Source organism: Sturnus vulgaris, chromosome 4 (genome assembly GCF_052056855.1).
Source record: "Sturnus vulgaris isolate bStuVul1 chromosome 4, bStuVul1.hap1, whole genome shotgun sequence".
In the NCBI taxonomy this organism is placed as follows: domain Eukaryota; kingdom Metazoa; phylum Chordata; class Aves; order Passeriformes; family Sturnidae; genus Sturnus; species Sturnus vulgaris.
The window spans coordinates 23,390,497-23,406,387 of NC_142246.1; the positions used below are offsets into that span (position 1 = coordinate 23,390,497).

The 15,891-nt window shown below is 39.1% G+C and overlaps 1 protein-coding gene across 1 annotated transcript in view; it reads left to right on the top strand.

Moving 5' to 3' along the window:
* LIMCH1 (LIM and calponin homology domains 1) overlaps nucleotides 1–10,003 on the top strand; it is a 173,113-nt gene extending 163,110 nt beyond the window's left edge. Inside the window, exons 30-35 of the mRNA XM_088163311.1 lie at nucleotides 77–207; nucleotides 1,915–2,038; nucleotides 3,196–3,273; nucleotides 5,688–5,796; nucleotides 6,654–6,756; nucleotides 9,278–10,003. Of these exons, the coding sequence (XP_088019437.1) occupies nucleotides 77–207; nucleotides 1,915–2,038; nucleotides 3,196–3,273; nucleotides 5,688–5,796; nucleotides 6,654–6,756; nucleotides 9,278–9,303 (571 nt within the window). The 3' untranslated portion in view covers nucleotides 9,304–10,003. The remainder of the gene's footprint in view (nucleotides 1–76; nucleotides 208–1,914; nucleotides 2,039–3,195; nucleotides 3,274–5,687; nucleotides 5,797–6,653; nucleotides 6,757–9,277) is intronic.
* The last annotated feature ends 5,888 nt before the right edge of the window (nucleotides 10,004–15,891 follow it).

Consider the following 15,891-nt stretch of genomic DNA (forward strand, 5'->3'; position numbering starts at 1 on the left):
TGATTTTTTACATTATATTCTAGGTGACATTTTTCCTGGCTTTATTTATACAAATGCCACTTTTTTTTATTGGCAGTGGAAACAAAGTGCTCTCAGGATACCCAGAGACTGGTATCTTGAAAGGAGGAAGTGAACAGGGGCACTGTGTGCCAGCGATGGAGCACAGCTCACCTGCCAGACTGAATCTGCCACTGACTCAGGATGAGAGTAAGACTCTTCCTATGCATGTGTTCTTCTCCAGATAGAAATCAGGCAGAAATCTAATTCAAAGGTTTTTGGAAATTAACAGTATCTTCAAAACTGGAATGTCTCAGACTAAAAAAATTATTTTGTGTTAGAAAGATAGATATGTTAAGGTGAAATTTAAACTCTTGTTTCCATCAGAGTCATCTCTGAATTTCTGCAGCAGGTATCTTGTTTATAGGCCTGCATGTTCACAGTAGCAGTTAAAATGGTTATCTTCAAATCTTTTGCATAATCTTATGTACATATAGGATTTATCTTGATACAGAGTGCATCTCTCCAACACTTATTTTGTGTTTTTATAGCAAATTAGTTTCTTCATGTCCATTTCAGTCTAGTAAAAATCACTACATGTGATATGTAACCTTTTCAAGCCAAGCCTAAAGCAACACCAGCCTCAGTTTTGTCATTAGCAATGTCTAATGACATTTAAAGTTAATTAATTTTTTTAGCTCCCATAAGTATTGATGTTTTTGAAGGAAGGAATTCCCCCAAAGCATTGCTGTTATGAGAGTCACCCTAAAAAAAGGCAAATACATGAATTTCTATTATCTATCTAATAAAAGCAAACAGTGGAAAGTAAATAAGTAGGACTAAAGACAGAAAGTGAAAGCAAATTTTGAAATCAAGTTGTAGATTTCTGTTTTCAGTTCAGCATAAAAATTCATTATTCTAAAAAATGAAGTGTCTGTGAACAGAAATGTTTTCAACGTTATTACTTGCTCCAAATGCAAATTCAGTCTATCAAACTTAGGTTTGCTTTCTTTGTCTCAGTTTCATCATATTATTATTGCTTTGATAAAAGTTGCACAAAGAAAGAAAGAAGGAAAGAAAGAAAGCAGGCAGAATATATATTATCCAACAATACAGCCTTGGGAGTTTTTAGTAGTGATTAAGCAAACTTAACAGGTCTGACAGTTTAAATAACCCTGCTTCAGGGTTTTTCTAGGTTCTTTTCAACAACTTGGTCCTCTGCAAGTATTCTGACAGCTCTTTTTTTGTCTCTTAAAGCATCCCATCCTTTCTCCCTCCTTAAGCACTTAAATAATCAGATATGCGAGTTTATTGTCTTGATATCAAAATAGGTAACAGGCCTTTCATAGGCCTCAGCAAAGTTTTCATTCTCTAAACCAGATGTTTTCTCCTCAGCCTGTGAGCCACAAAATTCATCTTGCAGGGTCCAGGTAATGCCCTGTTTCTCAAAGATGGAATGGTTGGCTGCCTGGGCGTCTCACAGATCACTGGTTTTTGCTTTGAGGCTGTTATTGTCACTGAGACATCTGAAGCACAGAAGAAAATTACAAAGGAATTACTGTTCATCAATAGGTTTATGGAGAGCAATGACTATACCTCCATCCCCTTAACTCTTGCTGTTGAGAAATTTAGATCCTCCAGCACCATAGAAGTTTCAGTCTCTGGTTCCCCTTTCAAAAATCCATTCAGCAGCAGGGTAGATCGTGTGTATGTGAAGGTAATGCAAAAGGATGTTCCATAGAGGTCCTCTGATGTAGCAAAGCCTGTCTCTGATTTTGTGGGGGGTTTCTGAGAAGTTTGTTTTAAGGAACAGTACATCTCTCTCCTTTGAGGTGTGCCCACACTCTATGATGGTCTATAAATATTGACAAAAGCATTTTGCCTCAAATACTGAGTCTTTCCCACCTCTTGCTGTAGATGTCTCCTGGAATCAGCAGTTGCTGACAAAGAGATCTCCACAGTGCCCAGAGGACATTCGGCAAAGACCTTTCCTGGGCCAGACTGTGGGACAGCAAACAAGCTCCACAGGGGAAGCAAGGAGGTGAGAATACAAAGGTTACTGAAGAGATTGAGAAGTCCTACTTGCTCTGTTCTCCCTTATATTCCTGCTCAGCATCCTTTATTGCTTGCGTTTGATCAGTCCTGCAGTGTGAAGACACCTTTCGTGTCTGGCTTTCCCACCAAGGCTGCAAACATTTATCTACTTTGTTTCTCATTACAGGCACCACAGTTACTAATTTCAGGGGGGAGCACATTCCCTGCACGCCTCCCTCTTCTTTCTCTGTAGCCCTTTTAGCGCATATCCGTGTAACTTTTCATGTGCTTAATTTGTTTTAAGTGCCTGAGACAAACATTTATAGCTACTAAGCAGGTAAATATGAGGGTGAGAGTGTCAGGTTATATCTGCCTCGATGAAGCTGGAATCCAAGAGCATAATTGCCTATCTTCCAAGCACATATTGATTACTACTTTATAGTCCTTTAAAGATTTCTCCCATTAAAAGAAGATATATATAGAGTAGTATTTTCTTTCTTTTGTAAATTTTGGTGAGGTCTTTTTTCTTTGCTGCTTTGCCTGCTCTTTTGTGCAAGCCTTACTGAACCAGTTCTTTTGGTAAATAAGGGATCTGTTTGCCTAATATTTACAAAAAAGAAGCTATGCAACAAGAAAGGAACATCTGTTTTCGTTAGCACATATATGAAAACAGTCTTCTGCAGAACCTGTTACCTCTATTAAGGCTGTATCCAGTCAAAACTAATGTAGATTGAGATTTGATTACCTATTCCTCATTATAAACTGCTTGTGTGCGTGTTTGAGAAAATAGCTATTTAATCTGTAAACCATTTTAAGCAGTTAGAATTTGGATCAGTCTTATGATTTCTGATAACAAAAACCATAGGTTTGCTCACCAAACTCTTTCAGAGTAGCATGGATACAAATTAACCAGATAAGCCACCTCTCAGTGTTTTACTGTGGTGTGATTTGGCTGAACCCTCCTTCATCATGGAGAGAGCTACGATGGATTGGTGGGGTGGGCAGGAGTCTCCACATGGCTGATTTCCTTGTGAGGTACCTGAATGAGCAGCAGTGAGCAAAGAACCAAAAATCCAGAAATTCACTGACTGGAATTTCTCCATACAAAACCTGTTTTTATTTGTTGTTCTGCTGTAGTAATGCATCTTCTCTGCTGTGTATTAGGGTTGGCTATCATGAGAACTTCCGATCTGGGCCATCATCTCCCTGCTCTCCTGCTGCTCTAAGTCAGTCACCCAACAGGTACTAAAGGTCAATAAAGAATTCTGCAGACCAAACACATCTTGTAGGTGCTGGTGAAGTGCCAGAGTGAAAATCACATTAGCATTATGTGGATGCACTATTAAATCTGCTAAACGTTGCAATTCATAACTGTCCGTGGGATAAACATGTAGCTCCCTCTCCCATATTTCTTCCCTGCTTCAATGATACTGTTGTGTTTTCAGATAACACAGTTCAGAATGCAGCTCTAGAACTCTGCTTGATCATTGAATTTTCACTAAAATTGAAATGGGACAGTATAAACCTCAGTCAAAGTGTGAACTCAGAGTGCTTAAGGCAAAGGATATCTTCATTGTGAATAGTCACATGCTGAGGAGTAAGATCTGTTCTAGACATTGGTACTTGCTGGCTTATTTTTAAAAGAATTTTTTACTTTCATTTCCAAACTAGAAATGCATTTTGCTCTTTTGCTGATTTTAAATTTGCCCACAGTCATGCTAATCTCCTAAAGATTTGATTCTCTCAAGCAGTCTGTACATCTTTCAATGACTTATGTGTACCAACTCTAAATAAATGTTAACTGTAGCCTGATTAAATCACTGATAATTTGGAGTATATTAAAATCAGTTTGCTTATTAAATAGGGTAAATTAATATAACATAGAACACAGCAAGTTTATTTCTCTTTAAATTACATTGTTCTTCACTTTTCAGATCAAAGCCCTCCTTCTGATGTCACTTGCATTGACATTAAACTATTGGGAAATTTTTTACATGAACAATTTATTATGTTTTTTTAATCACAGCTGCAGTTTTGGTGGGATTGCAGATCATTTCCTTGCTACAGGTCATTAGTTGTGCTATCTGCTTCATATTACTTAGCAGCTATATTCTGATCTGAGAATCTTATGCATGATCTTTTCCTGAAATAAATCTTAGTCTTGTAAACAATAAATGAGATGTAATTAATTTTTCCACTAAAACATTAGAAAATTCTTAAATATTTCCCAAGATATGAGATTTTAACTTGCTCTTGCAGTAACTCTGATAGTGGAGAAGAAGTAAAAACAAAGGTGATCTCAGGAATAATATAGAAGCAGAAGGGTTAAGGCTGTAGGAGGAGAGAAAAAAACTCAGCAAAGTTATTCTAAAAGGAATTATGATAATGAAGCAACAAGAGAGTCATGTGTCTGTGCTGCCTGTGTACATGGTAGGCTCAAGAGCTGGAAGCAAGGACAATTTTCTAATCATGATGAGTTTTTCTGCTGCTTCTGTCTGTCTTTCTCTGTGTCTCTTTGCCCTCCCCGCCCCCCCCCCCCCAATGACTCTTTTGTCATGCTGCAGTCCAGATCTCTCTGTTGGTAACTTATTACGTTGCTGCATCAAAACCTTAAAGGAAGAGATTGTAAAGTTGCTTATCCAAGTAGGATTCCATAAAATTGTCTTTTCAAAACTCATGAAGTATCACAAAGTTTCTCTCCTGTTTCAGCTCTGGCTGAAAAGAGCCTGGATGACACAGAACAACAGGGGATCCCTTTTGGTCTCGGGTTCATCTCACTAGGCCAAGCATCAGTTCTGGCATTTATGAGAGAGGTCTAGACAGTCCTTCAGGACTGCTGAAGGAGCAAATTGAAATATTTTCTGCATTGCAGAAGAGGAGGTCCAATTTCAGGTTTTCTCTGACTAGTTATAGTATTAAGTGGCTGCAGCAGCACAGACTGAAATGAGTCAGCCAGTGCCTGGTCTGTGCTACTGTACTTATGCTGTCACTATTGACTTCACCATCTTGACTGGGTGCAAGAATAGCATCCCTGTTTTCTGACTTGCAGTGAGCAAGTCCATTTGTAAAGAAATTGAAAAATTTCTGGGCTGAGAGTCTGATTCACGTAATTTGTGTGAATTGCTGTGGCATTGACTAGGTCTAAGTAACCTTTACTATAACAGTGGTGAGGTGATTGCCCAGAGAGACTGTGGACTCCCCATCCCTAAAGGTGTTAAAGGCCGGGTTAGATGGGGCTCTGAAGAACCTGATCCAGTGGAAGATTCCCTGCCTATGGCAGGGGGGTTGGAGCTATGTAATCTTTAAGGTCCCTTCCAACCCTAACCATTCTGTGATTCTGTGAATCCATAGGCATGGTTCCCTGTCATCCAGGCCTCTGTTAAGAAGCTTACATCTCCCTTGATCTAGCACAGCAGACTGGCAGGGAAATGTGTCTGAGCTGCTGTGCATTTAAGCATTTTAAGCCCTTTGCCTGCTTATCTGGAAGGCAGATGTGCAGGTTGATTCAGTAACATGGCTGAAGGGTCCATCTGTATTTGTGTAAACTCTTCCAGTGCTCCTTCCTCCCCTTCTGTCCCTCCTGATAAACCTATCTAAATATTTGGCTTCATTTTTGCATTAGTTGCTGTGTTCTTACAGCCATGTTTGTCTCCTAGGTCTGTCAGCGGGAAGAAGCTTTGTTCTACCTGTGGTCTCCCTCTTGGAAAAGGAGCTGCCATGATTATTGAAACACTCGGTCTTTATTTCCATATTCAGTGCTTCAGGGTATGGTTCTTGCTTTATTAAGAAAAATCTCAAGTCATGCACAGTACGAGAGTAGATGTGAAACTGAAAATGAGAGGACCAGGGGATTTACATGGTTGTTATGCCTGTTTGAGTGTGTTGGTTTGTAAAAATAATGTGTTATTTTGCCGTCAGACACATTAATTGGACTAAAACCTGTGATCAAGCAAGCAAACTTAGCTTCTGTACTTATGGGGGTGGGGAAAAGCATCATATAATTCTCTGTTGTGCTCATTGTTTTTTAAATATAACATCATTCACCTTGTGATTTTTTAGTTTTTTTTTTCTTTCCGAGAGCATAATCAGTCCCAAAGTGATTTTTGATCTGCCCCGTGGTTAGAAAGCTTTGACTATGGAATGAATGGTGTATTCTGGCTTTTACTAGAAATATTTCCTGACTGTTCTTGAGTGTTTCAGTTTGGAAATAACCTGAAGTGTTTTTTAGAGAACTCAGAAAGTAATTGTTTCCATTATCTCTGGCTCAATTGATATTATACATCTGTAAAGACTTTTTTGAATTTAAACATTACCCAGACTAAATCTCTGGCCTCTTTAAGCTTTATCCATCACAGCTGACCTGCCTCCAGAATGCAGCCTCAAAGTCCCAAAGATGTCCCATAATACAATAATTAGACTTGTCTAAGTGGAGGCTGCTGAAAACTTGACTCTAAAAACCCTCTTACTGATTTGCAGTGTTTCCCAGGAGTATGGGCTGGGTTCTAGGGGGCAATTTTTCTCACCATTCCAAGAATTCCTTAAACAAAAGTAAAAACTTGGGAAGAATTGTGACAGATAGTAAAGCATGGTCTCTCTGACTTTCTCTGTTCTTCAACTGACAGTGTGGTGTTTGCAAGGGACAGCTGGGAGATGCAGCAAGTGGCACAGATGTCAGGATTAGAAATGGTCTCCTTAACTGCAACGATTGTTATATCCGATCCAGAAGTAAGTACCAAATGCTGGGAACTCTAACAATCCCGTGGCCAGGATTTTAACTGGCAGATTTGTCCAGCTTTGACACTCAGGCATAGCTTCACCATGGGAAGAGGAATCTTCTCATGTCATTTTAATTATTTTCTCCTATCAGAAAACATTTCCAAGCCCATTAAATTTTGCCCAGATGATCTCTGCTCAGCACTATTAGACTTAAAAGCTGTTTCTGTGCATAAACATAAACTCCTATACTATGCACGCATATTGCATGACCGGGAGGCTTGGATCTCTCACATCACATGAGACAAGGTAGAAAATTCTACCCAATCTAGGACCCTGGGCCATGTTGGAGAAGTTCCCATTTTTGAATCTCTAGGCCTCCCTTTTGTGACCAAAATGGTCATGTAAAATATTAAGAACATTCTGTAACTCAGTGAATCCTTGTGGTGATATCCCTAGATATGTGCTAAATAGTGTTGCTTGCCATAAATTTTGAAGAATGAGCCAGACAATTGCATGTCAGAAAGAAAACTTTGTGATTTTGTTGCCTTAGAGCAGGTCACCTAAATGTCTTTCCAAGCCCTGGATTTCTGTGACTGATACCAAATCATTAGAACATTTTAGCTTCACCCCAATGTCACCAGTGATGGTCAGGGCTCATGCTGGTTTCCACCTTGTGGAAAATAGTAAGATGCAAAACAATAGGAGTAATTGTTGTCTTCCTGTTAAATACTATTTGGTATATTCACTGCCTACCGTTCCCACTGATAAGTGGACATCTAGAGCTCTTTTGCTTACTATTTCTCTTGTCCTCTCTCAAAAGCACTGGCTGTAGAAATCCAGGAGTAGGAAAGGAACCTCCCTACCTTAGCCAGAAGAAAAATGGGTACTTTTGCTCTGATGCTTCAGGAAGGAGATACTTCTCCACTAGCAGAGCTAGAGGGTGCTATTGTATAACTGTTTTTTTGGCGATTTTTTCTTAAATTCTGCTAAGAAATGTTATCAACTTTTTATTATATATTTAACCTGGAATATTTAGAAATACCTTTTTCCCTTCGTGCTTGATACCATAAACCTTCCTCATGTGGATGATGTCCTGACCCTTAAAATGCAGATTTGCACATCCATCTTTACACAAAAAAGAGAGGAAGGTATAAAAGTTATAATTTCCTTTTCTTCTTAGTCCTTTTTGCTTAAATAAAAATTGATGTCCCTTGAGGATAGATAAAGGCTCAAATAAATTATCAGCTTATGTGCTGTAGAAATCACTCTCTTCGTTATCATTTCTACAGCAGTATTATTAGAAAATGCATTACAGAGCTGTGTGCAGTGTTTCATGTAATAATATTTTGCAATTGTGCATACCCAGCAGAATGGTAACCAAGTCCATGACAGAGGAAATAGGTTTTGAGAAAATGTATGGCTCCTGAAGAATAATAATGGCATGGGGTTTTTAATTTTTACTACAAATTGCCTCTTCCTGTTATGTCCACTGGTCATGCAAAATCTCAAAATCCAGTTAGCTGAATTTAACCTACAGTAACTGGTGTTGACAATTCAAAGAGACTGGTTTTGATAGAACTGCAGATATTTCCAGATGCTGATTTTTAACTAAAATTTTATGCACTGCACCCCTGAAATTAAGAATAAACTGGTACAATGTTAGTGCTTTGCCTTTCAGTTCTGGGAATAATGGTGCAAAATGTCAAATCAGTTATTTGATTGCATGGCTTATGCCTTGCTGCCCCCATGGCTGCATGGAGCAGCATCTGAAACCTGTGCAGCAGTGGGCAGAAGTGACAGTCTCTGACTAACCAAGGATTAGTCAGTATAGTTTTGACACACATATGGACATCTCAATGAAATATTTTGCCTCCCAGAGGATTATCTGAAAAAATGGATGATTCTGTTTCAAAATAAATAATCGAAAACGGTGACTAGAAAAGCATTAAGGATTCTGTAGTGGTCCAGGGTCCAAAATATTCCTGGTTTTCAGATAAAAGTGGATGGGACATTTATCAGTAGGCTGTTTCTGTACAATGAAACCTCACAAGGAAGGAAATTCTCTATTCAATATCAAACACAGGGAATGGTCACAGGTTGGTGAGTGTCAAAGTCAAAGGTGAGAAGTAAATTCATGAGGTTCCCTCTACAGCCAAATAGCACAAGGAGTCTGTAGTACCAGGTAGCACCAGCTAGGCACAGCTGAAGATGACTCAGCAGTCCTTTGCTTTACTATTTTGCCACTGCAGAGTCTGAAATAAATATACACACAAGTCCTTTGGGCGTAAAATAAGATAAAACTTCACGCAGAATGCATTCAACATGTGACAATGAAAATGTATTTCCACTGGAATTATGCTGAGTCCTTTTTGTAGTAGTTACTGACCCAGCTCTGCAGGAGAATGAAAAAACAGGGTACAAATATGTATAGCTCCAGATGCATTTTTTTTAATTGTAGAGATCATGTAAAGAAAAGTCTATATTTGTTAAAATTTGTAACCAATTACTTGTTTTGGTTTTGTTTTCCTAGCTGCTGGACAACCAACTACATTGTGACATGATTTTCAGTCCTAATAACTTTCAAGAATGAACTCTCTCATATGTATCAGCTGCCTCCAGACAATCTCTAGTAAAAGCTTGAATCCATGGACATGATGGCTCTCATCTCGTTTTTAAAAACTCACAAAAAAGCTGCACCTGCTCCTTTGAAATACAATATGTTGGTTTTTGCTTCCTTAAGAAATTTGCAAAATATGTATGACCATGTTTGGAAGGAAAAGCCTAAATATTATAAATAAAAACAAAACCAACTTTCAGGTATGCTTATGATACCCAGCCTGTTACGTTGTTCTTTTGAAAGTAATAAGAGAATAAACATGCAATAAAGGTGTTTTGTTTTAATATTTCTAGCAATTAAAAAATTTAAGTTTACAGAACCTTTATAGAATATGCCAACTTGAGCTGAGAAGTGATTTTGAGATAGTATCTAATCAGTGCATTTGAAAAACTAAACATCGCAGCACGACTTCTCTGTTATAACTGAAGCTATAACTTTTTTTATACAGAGACTAGTTTGATAATACATCCTGTAATTCTGAAGCATTTTGTGTTTATATTACCTTCAATGGAGGGTAGAAGTTAAACGAATAAATTATTGCACCTTTAGTCATAGGATTTTTTGTTTGTGTACCTCAAGTAATGTTCATGTCTATAGCTTAATATTCTCTGAAATAAAGATTTCTTCATTAAACCTAAAGATTGCATACCATTAACAATGGAAAAATTCCCATCAGGAGAAATCCTTCTTAGTAAGTTCAGCAGCCTGTATTGTTATTAAACTCATTGAAAGGTGATGTGGGGGAGAGGCAGCCGAGCAGGCAGACCCAGCAGAGTTGTGAGTCTCTGAGTTGCAGTGGAACTTTTCTCTTTGGCATCTAACTTGCCGATTGATTTGAATGGGCTGGAATCTGCTCGTTCACTTGAAAACATGACACTTGGTTGAAATTTCATGCAGAGAAACATGTGTGGTTTGGGTACTGCCCAGGGTAGAGAATTAGACAGCCTTAAACCTGTGTTCCTCCATCTACTACCCAAAAATAGTCAACAAAACCCAGAAGTGTGGAGGATTGCCAGGGAGGAGGCTGGAGCCACAGGCAGAAAAACTACCTTGCCTGTGTTTGGGACAGTTTTCCTTTGTGCTCTTTGATTAAGTATATGTTCCTTACTAAAGTGATCCAGCAGCTCATTGAAACAGAGGTTCAGCAGGCATCTACAATACTCAGACAAAATTAGGGAATGTGTTGCAACTGTAAAATATCCTAGCACTTTTTGGTAAACAGTTACTGGAAATATCTTCAAATGGAGGGGGAAAAGAAATCTTTTTCTGCCTTAAAACCACTATAAAACTAAATGTATAGAGATTTATTTTATCTATGTGCAAATTTGTCATCTTATGATGTATTAGTAAATAGAAATGAGGTGGTTAGTAGGGAAGCAATAATTCTGAGTTGTTCTCTAGGTAGCAATTATTTATTGAAATGCTAGACAGTTGCTTGCATGTGAGTTGCATAACCATGCAAAACTGTGTGTCATCAAACACACACATGTGATGTCATCGGAGGACATTGTGACATATTACTTCTTAAATATTGTGCCTTAGAAAATGCAAAGCTGTTGCACACAGTCAGCAATGACTTATGGATGCAATAAATCCAAAAAGCTGAAGTCCTTCATGGACTTCACCTGGGGAATCTTTTTAATTAAAAATAAAATAAATCAGACAAATGTTTTGGAATTAAAGTGATATCCTATATTTTAATCAACCACCTGCATGATTTACTGTTAAGGGGTTTTGATAACCAAGATGCTTACTCTTTGCTTGTGGTTGTTGTAACATTTTACCACAAAGAATGTGCAACATGGAAATTCAAGAATCAGATTTCGTAACTGACGTGGTACACCTGTATAACTCCATGCGCTGCATTAAGGATATGTAAATATATGATGTCTGAACCTAATTTTTAAATGAGACTGTGCATGCTTGTGCATTTATTTGATATGAGTCTCTAGCACTGCTTCACCTATGTGATAGACTAAATGTGCAAATCAGTCCCCAAGTGTATCAAAGGGTTGGTTGTCTCAGAGGTCAGATCCGCTTCTCATTCATGTAGGGGTAAGTGCCCAAAGGGCTTAGGAGCATGGTTGGGTTAAAGTGCATGAACAAGGGGGGTGGGATATTGCATCGCACTGCAGACACATCACTGGGTCTCTGGAGCTGCTTAGAAATTGATCCCAGTGTCTATCAGATAGTTCTGTATATGCATGTTTTAGCTAAGTTGATTGTACGTAAAGTGAAATGAAGCAGCGCTCAATGATGACAATTTTTTCCCCTAATGAACATCTATTCACCAGCACAGAATAATTTTCAGCAGTTTTCTAAATCGTACTTGCCAGCTTCTTATGTTTGATTTTATCTTCCCTCTGGAATCTTACATGGCAAATTCATTCAGGCTAAGATTTTTTTTTTTTTCAAGTTTAAACACATTAAGATGATACATTTCTAGCCAGGAACTTTGAGCACAGAAAAAAATAATGCTTTCCTACATTTGAACTGCAATGTAAATGTATTTGTTGCAAAAAATGATTTATTATTTCTGAGCAAGTACAATATATGTAATGGGTTTTAGATGTTTTGGAATTTATTTAGCCTCTTACTACTTCAGAGAACCTGAACAGGTGTCATAACCCATCTGTATTTTACAAGCCCATTTTCATGGTGTATTTTTTTCTTACTCTTGCTATGTAGTGTTATTGATGCAGTACATCTGTAGTTTTCAGTGAATGTTGTAAAGGTTGGTGAACCAGAAGGGGACCATCCTTATCTGCATGTCCATTCAGGGACAAGGATTGCTCTCCTTGCTGGGGCTAATGTTGAATACCAATTATGCTAATCTTCCCTTTATTTTATTTATTCTAAAATGCCTCTGGAAATTAGGAAAACTTGTCTAAAACTCAACAGCTTTTATAGTAAATGTATGTTTATAAATAAAATGTTGATTACCTTCGGTGGTGTTGATTTTACTTATTCTAACTAAGTTCTATTGTGTGAACCTGGATTGCAGAGTAGAGGCTTCTGTTTGGTTGGGTTTGGCTGAGCCAAGTTATGTTCCCCAGGACTTAGTATATGAGATGAGACAATAAAAAAGACATAGCTGAGATGGCAATATGCACTGTGGATTGCCACTGTAAGCTGTAGCCCTCTATTCACAAGAGCATATGTGTGTATTGTGGTAAGAGATGAACAAAAAATGCTTTCTGCAGAGAGGCAAACCCAAAGTCCTCAGATCTTTCATCAGTGTTGGTGGGCTGTGGTTCAGACCATCATCAACAAAACACTTTATATATGGCAATGCAAATATATGCTTGGTTCATTCCACTTCCATGTAGCAAAGATCCTGGAGTTTGTGCTTAGTCTTGCCTATGCTGGGGCATCTCACTAATTCTTGCATTGCAACAAGTGTGTGACTTGTCCAGTCACCAGCAGAAAGTTCACGCAAAATTTTAAACTAATAACCTTTTTCTACTTTTTAATTGTGTCTTAAGTGGATGACGAGTTTGGGTTTGTGCCAGCAGAGCATCTCGGCTGTTAGATGAGTCAGGAGGATGTACAGACAATTTAATTTTTTTTAATTAATTCATTCGTTCATTCATTTTCATCCTGGTGCCGTAATGGCAGTGGTGGTGGTCATATGTTATTCCTGCTTGTCCATGAGGTCCAGCATTCTCTCTGCTGGCATTCCCGGCAGTGCCAGCGGTGCCCTGTCTGCGGGAGCAGTTCGCTGCCACTGGAGGTTGCTCTGAGGCTGGATTTGGAGGCAGTCAGGCAGCTACTCCTGCTCCAGCAACTCTGCACCAAAGCTGCTTGGCACATGGACAAAACACGATTTGTGACCCTTATGAGCCAGGGAAAGTGGTAGAAATCCTGGTATGATTTTTTTGTAATATTATTATTATTACTATTTTCTAGTGAATGTGACCTGCGCAGTCATTTATGATCCTGAAAGGGAACCATTGTGAGTCCATTCACTGGGCAAAATAATTTTGAATACCTTATAAATGCGGAGTTGTGTCACCTAGTCATTCCCCAGGACCTTCACCTGCAGGTAGCAAAGGCTGCCTGGAGAGCCCCAAGAGAAGCCACGGTGCTAACAGGGCTTTAGCAAGCCCCGGGAGAGGACACTGGCTTGTTGAGCAGTGGGATGGAGGTGAGGGCATATGGGACAGATAGGAGGTGATGTGAGAGAGGGGTGGGCTGTTACAGCTGAGGTTCAAACATCGGAGCGGAGGACACCCCATGCAAAGAGTTTCATGTGCATTGTCCCCCAGGAGATCTTTGTGCCTCTTCTACATCCTGTCCAGCTGCAATGCCTCCATCCCTCTCCTTTTCCCCATCATAGCCTGTTGGGACAAGTGCTCAGTTTCCTCCATCCAACCCACTTTGTTTTGCTCATTTTTTTCCTCTCCTTAGCAGATGTTTTGGTGCAGAGGTCATCAGTGAGCACAGACAGGTGCTGGTAGCTGCAGGAAGCTCTAGGCACAGGTGTTGAGCATCCGTAGCTTGCTTACCTTGTGAGTATTGATCCTGATCCAGAAAACTCTCCTGGAGCATAGTTAAAAGCAGGCAACTACCACTTCGTTTAGAAAATTAGCTTTAGGTACAGTTCTTGATGGGTCCCCTTCTTGGTAATGGGAGGCTGGACTCAATAAAATTTGCAGAGTGGAAACCTGTCCTTTTCTCCCCTTTACCAGGTTGCATAACTGGGGAACAAAATGACAAGATGACAAAATGACAAGATGACAGAGACACATCTGCAGTGAAAATCAGAAGGGGTTGTGGATGCTCAAAATGAGCAGATGACCACCACTTGGATGGGAAAACAAAAATGTCAGTAAAACATATCTCCTGCAAAGGCAAACAGGTCTCCTGTATAGTTTTAAAAGCCTCCGGTAGGAATGTAATTTCATCTGAATTTCCTGATAAGGGGAAATGACTAAACTGGAAGCTGCTCAAGTTTTTCAAGTCATACGAGCCCAAAAAAAAAAAAAAAGAGATAGAAGGTACAGGACAGGATGTGACTCTTCCATGGTACAGCAGAGGGTCGTTATTTGAGGAGTTGGGGGGGAGGTGTCTATTTCCTAGTTCATGTTTTTAATAAAATGTAGCATGAGTTAAACATGCAAGAGGGAGCTGCTGCTCTGTAGATCTTATTAAATACCCCATGCTCTGCAGGAGTAGCTAGTGAAGCTAGGTAAACCCCAAGGCATATGGGGTTTTAAGTCATTTAGGAAAAAAGCCCCTCCATTATTTAAGATAATCTTACAAGTCACTGTTAACTCATTCATAGAGTCCATCTGCTTCACTGCACATGATGCACTGTAAATTCTCTTAACTAATGCCACATCCATAGTTCACAGATATATTCTTTCCTAAGCAGATGACCTGATTAAAAACTGCAGAAGCCAGTCATGGGTCTAGAAACTAAATAAAAACTAACCAAATTGCAAGTTTTTCCTTGAAATAACAGAATTTATCAAACAGGAAAAGAAAGAGAGATTTCAAAAAAAATGCCTTTTTTCTGTTACATCTGATTATAAACAAAACCACTCCAATTACAAGCACAGAAACAGAGACATGCTATCCACATCTCTGGAAACGACATGTAGTAATGCTGGAACTGCTGTTCCAGGGACCTAAACTTGGGGGTTTGCAATGGCTGTCCCCTTTTTTCAGTGGCCAAGTGCTCTTTGGTGGGTTGGTTCATAAAACTTTGTGAATGTGCACAGCTCAAAGGAGATGTTACAATAATCCTCAAAATAGCAATATGTCCCTATCATTCAAATTGAAGATGTCACCTCCAAATGTACTTTCCTGGGACCACATCTGAAACATTGCCAGGTGAGAACACAGTGGCTGTTTTTTCCAAAAGATGTTAAATGTAGGGGGTTTTTTAAAATCTATTTCCAAACTTTTCTTATGAAAAATAATTTTCAGTGAGTGATTTGGCATCTGTGTGGTACATTAATTAATACTAATGTTTTGAAGTAAACTAGATTGCAGCATGGACTTTCTGTGTTGGACTTTGTACAATTATGCAGGTCCTAAAGTTTTTCCTGACTGATACACAAAGATAACACTCAGATAATTTCCAGCCTGGGGGTGAAACTCTGAACTGTTTCGTGAACTGATGTTCTGGAAGTTTTCTAGAAAACATTTGTCGTGGCTCATATTTGATGATTTTGGTGCCCTTCCTGGTTCCATGGGTTTATACTGGAACCATTCTTGGGCAGAGGGAAGTGATCATGGTTTGCCATTGTCTCTGGGGAGTGAAAGACACTGCTCACAGAGTCTGGATGGGGAAAGCCTTGCATTGAAGCCAGACATGACTCCTGTAAACCCTCTGTGCCCAGCCATGTCCCAGTTAGGCTTTAGGTTAAATGTGAAGACAGCAGTGTTATGTAGACCTATGAAATGCATTTTGTCTTCTTGTTCTGAGTATTCACAAATCTTCAGCTGAGTTTAAAATGGATGGATAAAAGGACAGCACTCTATGTAAAAAAAAAAGCCAGTAAACACGTATCTTATCT